This window comes from Puntigrus tetrazona, chromosome 7, assembly GCF_018831695.1.
Source record: "Puntigrus tetrazona isolate hp1 chromosome 7, ASM1883169v1, whole genome shotgun sequence".
Lineage (NCBI taxonomy): Eukaryota > Metazoa > Chordata > Actinopteri > Cypriniformes > Cyprinidae > Puntigrus > Puntigrus tetrazona.
In genome coordinates, this window is record NC_056705.1 from 3,563,223 (window position 1) to 3,576,424 (window position 13,202).

Consider the following 13,202-nt stretch of genomic DNA (forward strand, 5'->3'; position numbering starts at 1 on the left):
TTATCAGTTGCTATGGTTTAGAAATATTAAAATAACATGGAAAAAAAAGAATGACATGAAAATAAGCAGAAAATAAATATTCAATCTTTATTTTCAACCAAATATTTGTCACAGGCAACATTTTATTTCTATGTAACAGAAAGCTATTAGAACAAAAAAAAAGAGGAGGAAAAATAAACTGTAATCCCGCCCCCCTCCAAAAAACAAATATTAAAATTAAAAAGCAAACAAATACACATTGTGACCTTGAGTGTTTTTCTCTCCCTTTCAGTAAATGCAAATGCTGCTGGTTTTGGTTCAGAAATCTTTAGAAGGAGAAAAAAAAAAAAAAAAAAAATGGAAGCACATTTATCTTGCTATGGCAAATACATCTGCTCATGGACACCTGCCTTGAGATAAAAAGCAGGACAAAACAAGTGCTTTTGAACTTTCCTGAACATTCTGGTATGAAGGTAACGTTAAAACATTTCCCCAGCTGTCTTTAAATAAAAGATGACATCTTTGCACATTAGTGCAAAATAAAATCCAGGTGTATATATATATATAAGGAGTTTTTTTATTGGCCTACATTATCTGTATATGCTGAAGATATTTTACCATGCAAACTCTGAAATAAGACATACAGGCCATGAATACTGAGAGTTACTGGGTTTCTACTGCACTACAGCACACGTACCAGCTGAGCAGAGAAAATATTGCATGGTGAAAAAAGCCTGGAGAAGTCCATAGGTCCGAGACCCGTTAGCAATTCTGAGAAGGTTCTGGGTGGGTAGGATCTTGAGAGAAGGCTCATCAAGAACAAGAAATGGGTCAACACACTGCAGTAGGACCAGATACCACACAATCTGCCATAACTGTTGTCATAACTCCACATGCTAAATAAGAATAAAATACTGACAAGATAGCTTTGGTATTAAACTGCAGTTTTTCTTGAGGATAAATTATCAGCCGCTTATCTATCTTAGTGCTGCAAAAGAAAACAATTCCATACGATCCTAACCAGCCAAAGCAACATTGTAAGAGTACATCTACCTACAGTCAATTTTTAATAGATGTTCAAAAACAACAAGCACAAACGGCAAGATTATGATCGGGGTGAGACCAACTTAAAAACGAAATAACATGTGCCTCTCTCTGCCGTACACCAAGTGTTTGACTAACCAGTCACCATGTTTGATAGTAATGAGGTAGCGATTCATCCTGAGAACAGGACTGATGTTTTCATATGCTCCCCAGCCAGAAAGGCCACAGGTAGTGCAGAACAACCACATGTGCGTGCAGGTGTACTAATACATTCACACAAAAATGAAAGGGGAAGAGGGAAGAGGGGGTGGCAGAGATGAACAGAGAGACAAAGCGCACACATGCACACAACTCTCCATCGATGCCGCAAATTCATTTCCTCAAGCAGTTTCCCCATAATATTGCTATCAAATGGAAACAAGCTAATCAGGCGGTTTGTCTGTCTGTCCATCTGTCGGCCCTGGCCTTTGTGAGCCGGCAGGCAGGGAAAACCATCGATATGGAGACTGGACAAGAAACACTGGGTGTTTGGGAGAATTCTACCGTCAAGATCAACGGACCCAACACAAGCGCTCACAGCTGCATCCCGAATCAAACAACGTCTTGCACTGAAGAAATAAAAAAGCAACGAAGGTCTTGTCCCGTCTAAATCCACAGTAATTACGGACGTACGCACGTGGCTAGCGAGAGCGATAGCCTCCCTTTGGTTAGCCATAGATTTGGTTCACATTCATTCAAAAGATAGGTGCCTCTTTTTCTACATTCTTTACTTGACTTCGGTGGCTCTGAATTTGATTTGATGACAGGACTTTAATGTGGAGAGGTGCTCTTTGTGCTCTTCGGGGTATGTGGATGTGGCACTGTGATTCTTAAGTTGCACACAACTTTCACATGACCCTTTTCTTCCAAACCCTGAATGCTGATTTCCACATCGTGAGCATATAGCTGTAGCCTTAAAAAAAAAAAAAAAAAACCCAAACAAAGCAAAAAACAAACAAATGGCAGTTTCATAAAAACTAATTTTGCTTAAACTCATTTCAGGCTCTTCTAAAATACATACTTCCAAGCATTTAGTAAAACAAAATCATCATTCAAGAGTTCAGCGTGATGCACCACTTGCTCCTAAACTGGACGATTCTGGAGTAGGGCTGTGAGGAGCTCAATACGTGGAAACAGCTGGATGGGCTGTTCACAGGCGGAGAGAGCTTTGGCAAAGCTTGAGGGAGGGGCAACCGTGTCCCTCAAGCTCTCTGAAGGGGGTCAAAGGTCAAGGATCATCGGTCTATAGGAGAAGTAAGGGCAGGTAAAAGCTGTGCTTGTAAGCCAGCCATGAAGGCATCAGGGCTACGGGGTGGAAAGTGGGGCAATCAAAGAGGATGTACAGCCATCACATGGACTCGAACTCATCAATACGCTGCTTGGTGTTGCCCTGGCGGATCTGGCGTAGGGTCTTGTATTTATCCCGGCCGGCCTTCACATTCTCTGCATGCAAAACATCATTTTGGGTCTTCTTGGAATCATCACGGGCCTGGGCCAGTTCTGAGCTCAAGGCCTGCAATGAAGAACACGTGTAAGCTATGCTGGTATATAATATTTAGACTGGTATTTATTCACATCCCAACAGCATAACCTCCAAAAACATGTCTGTTAACATATTTCAAAATAGTTCAGAGGATCATATTGTGCTTTTTGGAGTCACAGAAAGGATTATGTTTTGGGTAAGCAAAAAAAAAAACCCCAAACAAAAACTAAAACATATTTATAAGCTATAAATTTATATATTTACAGATACGTATATTTATAATTATACACAGAAATTAGAGTTTTTTTTGCTTATGCAATCTTAAACGGTGAACAAACGGAGTTCTTTCATTCTTATTCTTTATTAAACGTGTAAACTGGCATGCATGTAATTTTAGATTAATTTGACAAACTGTGGGGTTCAGTCCGTATGCGTCACAGTAAAGAAAAGATTGCTCTTTATCAGAAGTATCTAATTGAACATTTAATTTACATAAAATCGCTACTCCATAGCAGATCGCATACAACCAAAGTAGAGAAGAGTTAGAATAATCAATAATGTGCAATAAATAAGAGTGTGTAACATCTTTTCCCAGAATGCTCTTGTGTTGGGTCGTGACCTGGTGGTCTGGGAACTGTGTGTTAGCAGATGGTCTAACCTGTAGTTGTTTTTTGACACGTTCGTTCTTCTGGGTCTCTGTAAGCCGTTCTTCCTCACTTCTCTGGTGAGCAACTCCGTCGTTAGAGAGCTCAGCACTGGCCTCTGCGCTGCTCTCGTCATGCTCGTCATGTTCGTTCTCGGACGCACCACCGGCTGTAGCTGACATCACACACTTCAGCTCCTCTTTAGTTTTTTCTAAATCTTCCTGAGCAGACAACGCCTACAACAAAGATGAATACAAACGCATTAATAAGCAAACATACAGCTTCAACTGGAAAGACGTGGTGGTGAGCAAGCGGTAAACTTGACGGAGAATGATAAATTAAGGGAGCCTACGTTACGTAACTTTTTTGTTTTTGTAATTTCCCGTTACATTTTGGTTTAGGAAAAAATTAAGCATGATTGCTCTCCTCACAGATGTTGAGTTTGATGTGGCTTGCCTTAGACTTTTATGCCACTTCCTGTCTGCTATTGTGTTTGCAGTCAGTTTGTATCTCATCTCGTTCAGCTTGTTAGCCTGATTAAATCTTGCTACAATTATTCCTACCCAATGTAATAAGCTAAAGCAATCAAATGTTAGGGTTTTTGCTTTGAAGAAAAAAACACACACGCAGCACAACATGATAATTTACAGGAAAAAAATAATACAAAACGTTTGCCTCGATCTTGCGATCACTTAGCCAATGTACATTTGATTGAAATCCTGGCAAAATCACATCACACACGTTTATAATTTTTCATAAATTAGAGAGAAAAAAAAACCCCAAAACATTCAAAATATGAGCCTTTACTGTTAAATGCGGTTGGCTTCATCATTCGTCCCAGTTATGATTTAGGCGGCGTTCTTCACAAAAAAGTGATCAAGACAGCACAGTTACAATATCATGATTATGGGTAAAAATCATCTAACCATCACAATAGAGTGTTTATTGTCCTTCACAGTCATGACATGCTAAAAGATGGTAGCATAAAGAGGACTTCCCCATATTGTATTCTATGCATCTTACTTTATGCTGCCATTCTGTTGCCTCCTCTTCCTTTTTCCTCTTGGCATCCTCCAGCAGGGCGATTTTGGCAGTGAATTCTCCCAACTCAGCTGCCTGCAAAAACCCCGTAGAGCAGCGTTACAGCACACCCACAGCTGCTGACCATTTCAGCACAAGCCCCATGTACCACCAACATTAACCACACGTGTGGGAAACACAATCTCTGCCATCACTAATTAAGAGTGTGATTGATTGAATGCCTAAGTGTTGCAGAATACATGTACGTGCGCTGTGTATATTCTGCATATATAAATAAACATGCATGTATATATTTCAGTAAAATATTTTTAAATTTTATATATATATATATATATATATATATATATATATATATAAAAAGGTTAGATTTAAGTTTCTAAAAATTTCAAAAAATATTATAAAGGAGTAAGGGTGATGAATTTTAAGTGGTTTTGTCCATGTCTTGGAAAAAGATATTTTGTTCGTCCTCAGAACACAATTCAAGATATTGGATGAAAACCGGAAGCTTTCCCAAGTGTGAACATTATAATAGAGCTGTTGTAATCATCATTATCATTATTATTTAAATACTTTTCAATTTTATGTAACAGAACAACGGCAAAATTACAACAGTAACATAGAATTTATTCAATAGAATTCATTCAACAGTAACATAGAAAACATTTTAGAATAGATTTCCTTCGCAGTTTGGACTTTGAACCCTGGCTAATGAGTTTGAGCAGTGCTGTTTGAATGTGCAATGTGTGCATGCATTAGAAAACATACCATACCAGTTCATTGTTTAATTGATTTTAATTTGTCATACAGTAACCAAAGAGAAGAGGAAGGGCTGGTTGTTGCTTTTTTATCATTTAAGATTGTATAACGGTATTGTAGTGTGATATGGTACATCCATGTTCAACACTTCTTTTAGCTGTCGACACAAAGTTTATAATTGGAACACAGTAAATTAATGAGTTGACGAGCTGCTTTAGAACATTCATTTTATTTTATATAGAATTATTAGAAGATTCACGAATCATATATAAATAGAATTTTTTATGCGCCCCTAGTTTTGAAGGCATGGCAACAGCTCTTCCTCCTCTCTAAAGCTGGCCGCAAATCTTAACCGATTTTAAAACCATGGGACACCACAGACACGAAGAGATTCAATTTTTAGCCTCATAAGCTGGCTTTCTCGGTGAACATTCTGTTTCACAAAATCCTCTAGTGTGCGGACGGCTTAAAGCAGAGCAACACGGCTTGTCCACTTTGTCGCTTGTTCCTGCGGACGAGGTTTATGTAAATGTTTGTGAAGTCACCAACCTGGGAAGTAGCCCCTACCAGCCATAATTGCAGGCATTAAACTGCTTAAATTTTGATGAAAACAAAGATCTTTTAAAAATATGGCACTGTAACTCTGCAGATATTGTTTATGCTCAAACAGCAAAATTAAGCACTCAATTTAAAAAAAAAAGTGAAATCACAATCAGATATAAATGCAGAAACATTGAGTGAAAGCTACAAGTGGTTTCAAACAGCTCAAACGTCATTAATTCCAGTGTAGCATCAGTCAATAAATTGTTGTGTTTCTGTATTGGCTTCCTAGGGGGTTTTTCAATAGCATCAGCTGCTCATATGTCTTCCCAAGGTTACATACCCAACAGGGACGTTCTTAAAAGGGTTTATACAAGTCGGCAATGTATCCATGTGTACCAGAGGCATTGCTAGCTTTTAATCTTTCTTTATATATGCATTCATGTCCATTTACTGCCTATTAATGTTAATATGAAAAACTTTTTTGATTTTATTGTTCAAACAAAAAAGGCCAAGGAGACTTACCAATTGCTCCTGGTTCTTCATCTGGTCAGCTGCTTGTTTAGCCAGTGCCGCTTTGGCCTCCTCGGCTGCCTGTTTCTCTTTCTCCAGCCTCTCGGCCTCTTCTTTTGCTCTTTTTCGCTCTTGTTCAAGCTCTAGAGCTTTGCGTGTTTGCTCCTCCAGCTCTACACAGACACAGACACGGATAGAGCATACCGCGTAGCGGTTATATTAATCGGAATGTAGCAGAAATCAGCACAATTCAACCTGATGTAGATGTTGGAGAATTAAGGGAGGTGCCGTTAATTCTCTAACATCTACATCAGCACACTGATCAGGAAGACACATTCTATGAGGACAACTTCAACAGGCAACCACATGAGACATCATACACACTGGCATGATACTACGAAATGCCCGTGTAGCTGGAGATTGTTTTTTAGATCCCTCAGATCTTTCCTATGCCAAACACAGACAAATCAGCAACCAACCCAAAAAACCGCAACAAATCTAGCTAATGGGAAACATGGGAACTCAGGAGGAGGATGTGAAAGGAAACAAATCTTTTTTTTTTTTTTTTTAAAGGGACTTCAAAGTGTTTTTTCTGGTTCAAGAAATTTACCTTCCTCAGAAGACAGCCCTATGAGAGGCGAGAGATTTAGGTTTAGTTTACCAACGTGGAGAAAATCATTTAGCCTCTGACATCACTTTTTTTAATAGCTGCTCTCAGCTTGGAATATAACACATTTCTATCAAAATAATAATTCCCAAAAACCTCTACAATACACAAATAATAACTACCAACAACATAATGGACGGAAAAATAAATAGAACAAAAAATGATGTTGATGTCAAGGTTGTCAACTATTAAACATTTTGGTCCAAATTGAACTTATGAGTACAATGTGTTTGTTCCACTCTATAGGCTTGCAATTGCCAAATACTCAATATACATTAATAAAAGCTTCCTGTATTTATTTATTTTTTGACATTTTCTCATTGTCTCAAGTCCATGCAGTTTATTGTTATTAGGAAAGACATGGTTTATGTATTATAACAATTTTGGTACTGTGCAAAACTGGAATCCTAAAGCCAAACCATTCTAGAGGCAGGAATCAACTCTCACAGTGAAGTCCAGATATGTTTGTACCTTTCTGTGCTTTTATCGTCTGTTCCTCAATCTGTCTCAGCCTCTCGATTAACTCATCCTTTTCTCGCTCTATTCTCTCCTTCTCCTTTTCTGCATGCTCTCGTTTCTTCTTCTCGTTCTCAAGCTGAGCTCTAGAGACAGGAGGATACAGTAGATCTGATTTATGCAGGAAAACTTCAATGTTACTTTGTCATCACTTTTGAAAAAAATTTGCAAGTAACTGAAAGTCTATATATATGTCCTTATGAACTTCTTCAAAAAAAGTTACTCATAATTAAATTAAGCATACTTAAGTCTGGCTGTCTCAAAACCATAGAGCTTTTTTGGACAGAAAACCACAGAGCTACACACTTCCTTCTGGTAAAAAAAAGAGCTTTAGAAATGTACAATTATTTGATTATCTTTTGAATTTTGAGAGAAATGACCAAGAACAAATACTAACATGTAATTGTAAAGAAAAAACGTTTATGTAAATGTCATATAAAGTGTTGACTGTCACCTCTCGATCTGCTTCTGGTGTTTTTCTTCTCTGGCCTGAGCCTTCATCTGCTGCACCTCAATGGTGTCAGGCTTCCTCCTCCTCATGTACAGCTCATGGTTGCCCATACACAGAGCCAGGATGCGCTTGTTGATTCGCAGCCGTGGTGCGTAGAACACAAAGTCCTGCCATCACAAATGTAAAGATTGAGTTTATATGACTGATGTGACTGATCTCACTGATACAGTACGACTGATGATTGTTCTCCTTTAAGCTTAGTTTTGTGTCCACAAATGATATTGTGCTCCAAAAAATTGTATCTGCTAAATGTAATAGATCAAAATTAATTTGATATGTGTTTTTTTCTTGAATATTAGAATGGCAGGGTAGATAATAAAAATGAAAAATACTCTACATGTGTTTAAGGTGTTCAGCAGAAGCAAGAACTCTGTGGATTTATTAGTAAAGTGCCTTATTATAGTGCCATCCAACGTCACATCATTCCACAAAATTGGTACCTTTTCCACTTGGAAAAAAATGTACATATAAAAATAGTTGATTTATCTTATTTTATATCAGTGAAATGAAATGATCTATGCCTATGTAATTTATTATGCTTTGACTATTTTTCTGCCTCATTTTTGCGTATTTTTGTCAACCCTGTTACTGACATAAGCATTTCTTATACTATACTATAGTTTAATTAGAATTATGTAGTAGTTTTCTCAAATACATATACATTTTCACATTATGCAATCATATAGATATCATCCCAGTAATGTACAGAGAGTGACCTTTAAAATGTTCAATTTATACACAATCTAAAAAACAGCATGACAACTAATCGATGTCATTTAATCAAAACATTACTTAACAACAAAACTATATTTCGAACAATATGCAAATGTAATTTATTCCATTGCAAAATTAAAAATCCTGCTGAAAAGGAGAACTCTTAGTGAGGGGCAGGACAAGAACCTTACCCTTATCAGCATAAATGATATTCAAATTATTTTAAATATTTAATTGACTAATATTGTTGGAAGAATACAAAACATTGTTATGTTTTTAAAATGCAAATGTATTTGTTGTATATTAAATGTATTTTTAAACACAATAGATACCGGTTGAAGTGATGAAATATCCCCTATGCAAAATTATGTACCTATTTTCACACAATGTACTAATATGTCAATTATAATAGTTTGCTATTCAGATTTGACATGTAGACACTGAGTTTTGATTGGCTGCTGATTAATATTAGAGAATGTGTCATGACATCCAAAAAGGTGACTCGTATCAATTTACAACTTTAAGGTTACAGCATTATTATATTTTTTCATTTTCAACCACCACAAACATCTTCGTGCAAATAAGGCTTAACCAGAATATGGATATTACCACAAAATGATCTGCATGTAAACACGGTCCAAACTGTGTTTAACTCCTGTAGTTCAAACTGACAGAATTATCATAAATAATAATACTTACGGGTGCTTTTTTATCAATGGGCTTGATGACAAACTTCTTATCATTAAAAGAAATGTTTCGGATCTCACTCCATGGGAACCCAATCTTTGGTGTGAGCCTTAAAAAAAAACAAAAAAAAACAAGAGAGGTGAACAAGCTTGAACATGTATATTCATTTTATTAATATAAATCAAAAAGATCAGACCCTTTCTTTCAGAACACGCTTCACAAGCTCTTGTTCTGTCCAGGCTGGACTATTGCAATGCTCTCTTGGCAGGTCTTTTTTTTTTTATGAGTCAAAAAGAATGCACGCTGCATTTATTAAAGGGTTACCCCCATACTATTCCAAACCTCTAAACGCTTTGTTACACTGTCATGGACCAGACAGGTATAAAACACATTGTCAGAATACTCTATAAAGTTTCGGTTTAACCAATGATAGAGTAGATAAAGCGACAAGAATACTTTTTGCACAAAAATAAACTTTTTATTACCAACTTATTTTTCACATTTTTAAAACTTTATCTTTTATGGAGTTGTATGGAGTACCAGAGAAACGAAACAGCACTGTAACGCCATTTTGGATAGTATCTTCTGTGTCAGCCATGACACAGGGATGTGAAGTTTCCGCTCAAATCAAAGCATAAATACTTGTAGAAATGCGTATCCTGTGGGGATGACACAGAAGAGCGAATGTATTTTTTACTAATGACAAAATGTTTTATTTCGGAGTAGACCAACCCTTTAATTACCAATAGATGACCACCTCGGGCTTTGCACCTCTTTTTCCTAAATTCATTACTTCTCTCTCTCTCTCTCTCTCTCTCTCTCTCTCTCTCTCTCTCGGCTTTGCTCTCTCTCTTTTCCTAAATTCATTACTTTCTCTCTCTCTCTCTATCTCTCTCTCTCTCTCTCTCTCTCTCTCTCTCTCTCTCTCTCTCTCTCTCTCTCTCTATATATATATATATATATATATATATATATATATATATATATATATATATATATATATATATATATATACAAGCATCCGGTAACCTAATGTGTCCATTTTGTTGAATCCGTTTGGACACCCCTGCTGTAGACACTGCAATTCTGCAAGTGCTTTGGATAAAAGCATCTGCTATATGTCTAAATGTAAATGTAAAATCACAAAAACAGCCAGCAGTGGGCAGCAGAGAAAAACACTTAGTCCATCTGCTGACAGACAGACAAATCTGCTGACCTCTTAGAATCTAATATGAAAGTAATTTATGTGAAGTTGACTCACATGCATGCATGTACTATTACGTATGACCCCACAACTGCATAATATTCCCGATTATGAAATGGACCCACACTGTAAACAGGAATCAAGGATATATTTCCCTCCACCAAAGGGCAAAAGGCCAAAGCGACACATGATGTGTGACTCACTCTGTTCTAATGTCTGCCCTATAAGGCAGGGAATGGATGGGTGCTAAAGCAGGAGGGAGAGGTTAACTCTAATAATACAAATAATACTCAAAAGATAAATGTATTTTCCATGCGTCATGCATTGTGTTCCAATTATTGCTTGGATGTATTGCTAGCCTAAATTCATAACCCTTTAATATATTTTCAAATTTTGGTTGACTGAACTTTCAGTGAAAGTAGAAACCTCTCAGGATTCATTAAAAATTAATTAGCATCTTATGTGTTTGAAACAAAATAACAAAGAGTATGCTATTTTTTTTAATGAACTTTGCTAATTCCAGCACATTCCTTGAAAGAATTTATTAATGTTTCTGAAACTTCCAATGTCTATGCTAACAACCTAAACCATAAAATGGCCATACACACACACACACACACTATATATATATATATATAATTTTATGTGTTTTTCTTTTTGGTGAGCAGAAAAAAAATATATAAAAACCAAAAAACAAAGCAAAAACGGTAACAACAAAAAAGAAAACTTACAGGCCCCCTATTTATCAGTACAGCTTATAAATACAGCATGCGTGAGACATTTCAGACTTACTTGTCTTCATGTTCATAAATGTTAAGACCAAGAGCATCCACTCCCAACCAGAGCTCGGTTCCCTTCTTATTTTTGATCTCAAAGTAATTCACTCCATACATCTCCAGATCCTGAGCGATCTTCAAATACTCCATCATAGAATCCTCTCTGTAAACATAAAATCATGCTGGGAATAGAGATACTGCTATTAAAGTGAATTAAAAATGAGAATTATGGCTTATTTTACTTACCCCCAAGCCATCGCAAGTGTACATTACTTTCAGACAAACACGGTCTGAATTTTTACAAATTTATCCTGGCTCTTTCAAGCTTGATAATTCTGGCCATAATTTTGAAGCTCCGTAATTTGGATATATCTATTGGAAAAACTAAGCTATGTGCCTTCAGTTGCTTATCGCATGTCTTCAGAAGCAGGCTTATGGGTTTTTGTACTGACTTATGGCTTGACTATGTCAGACGTTGTATGTTGAGTCAGAAGTCAGCCAAAAAAACCCCCAAACAAGTCAGATATTTATGTTAGAATTTTAAAAACTAGAAATATTTTTGTTACAAAAACCCATCAATCTGCTTTAGAAGTCATGTGATAAACCCCCAAAGGCATATAGGTTAGTTTCACAATGGATATATCAAGTTTTACGAAGCTTCAAAGTAATGGTCACTATCTACCAGCATTACCAAGCTTGGAAAAGCCAGGATCAATTTTAAACTCAGACTGTTTTTGTCTGAAAGAAGAAAGTAATATACACCTAAGGTGTGAGTAAAATATGCTGTAATTTTCATTTTTGGGTGAACAATTCCTTTAACTGTTGTCAAGTTCACAGTGTGTGTAACTGGGGAGTGAAAAAACACCATTGCCCCAGGTGTGCTCTCGTATTACAATTCGTGTGTGCAAGCCTTACCTTAGCATACCCCTGTGCTCCTCATGCCATGTCTGTATTCTGTCCTCCCACTGTTCTTTAGTCAGTTTGTGTTGCTCCAAAACTCTACGTAATAATATTCACAACACACAGAACATGATGAATCAGTCTGGCATCACTGTAGGGGGTGAGAAAATGGACTATATAATCATTGTTGTGTAGAACCCTAAAACCTGAAATTCCTGAAGGCGGCGGAAGTCTTTGTGTGGGGTTAGATTTGTTACATGCTTGCAGATAAATGTATTCTGATCCCCAAATTAATATAAAGAGATAAAATAAACATTGCAAATGGACAAAGCAAATAAAACCCTTGCAATGTGTTTTAATTTAATTTGGATGTATGTATGCCTCATCGCTTCTAGTTCTGTACTACCCAGACACGTACAGTGGATATTAAGAATTACAACTAGCTCCACTACTCTGTATTCATCATTAGGGGTGCACCCATCCTATCCCAGACATACTGAGTATATGAGTGCATCCCTTAATCCCTGATCCAAATCCCATGTTGTGTGTGCTGCTCTGTGTTTATGTTAAGCACCACAAAAGGCATAAAACAATATATAACACCATAAAGCTTTTGTGCACTATAGTCTTGTGAAGCCATTTGATAGCTTGACGTGAGGTACTGATATTTAAGCAGTTAAATGAAAATTCATACAAACTGTTCTTTTTAATATAGCTGTCAAGTCACTCTCCTTTTAGCATTCAGTTATGACAGTCAGCATGGTAAAACACTCTCCAACGTCATTCAGTCTTCCTACTCTTATACAGGGTTTGTAGATAAAGGTGTTTGGTTTGACAAAATTTTTTTTTTTTTCAACTAATGTTACTTGCTACTAGGTGTCTGTTCACAACACAGGACTAGAAAAGTCTATGAATTGTTCATCACACAACTGAAATTTAAAAATGTTAAAAAGGTTCAAACTGTTACATTCATATAATACACTACGCATCAATATTGCTTCCATTTATGCTTTGAACCTTTCACTGTCAAGCGCTGCACGCTTAATGTTGCCTTAATTGCTGTTCCAAAGATGAATGAAGGTCCTATGAATTTGGAACGACGTGAGGGTGAGTAATTAATGACATCATTTTAATTTTGAGGTGAACTAACCGTTTAATGTAGAAAAAACAACAAAACAACAACAAAAA

The 13,202-nt window shown here is 36.7% G+C and overlaps 1 protein-coding gene across 3 annotated transcripts in view; it reads right to left on the bottom strand.

Moving 5' to 3' along the window:
- Window positions 1-73: 73 nt before the first annotated feature.
- LOC122347824 (radixin) overlaps window positions 74-13,202 on the bottom strand; it is a 40,496-nt gene continuing 27,367 nt past the window's right edge. For all 3 annotated transcript variants that reach the window (XM_043243056.1, XM_043243055.1, XM_043243057.1), the window contains 9 exons: window positions 12,030-12,113; window positions 11,131-11,277; window positions 9,147-9,243; window positions 7,677-7,840; window positions 7,178-7,308; window positions 6,052-6,212; window positions 4,213-4,305; window positions 3,204-3,425; window positions 74-2,575 (listed from right to left, as the gene is read on the bottom strand). In XM_043243056.1, coding sequence (XP_043098991.1) covers window positions 2,411-2,575; window positions 3,204-3,425; window positions 4,213-4,305; window positions 6,052-6,212; window positions 7,178-7,308; window positions 7,677-7,840; window positions 9,147-9,243; window positions 11,131-11,277; window positions 12,030-12,113 — 1,264 coding nt within the window. In that variant the 3' untranslated portion in view covers window positions 74-2,410. The remainder of the gene's footprint in view (window positions 2,576-3,203; window positions 3,426-4,212; window positions 4,306-6,051; window positions 6,213-7,177; window positions 7,309-7,676; window positions 7,841-9,146; window positions 9,244-11,130; window positions 11,278-12,029; window positions 12,114-13,202) is intronic.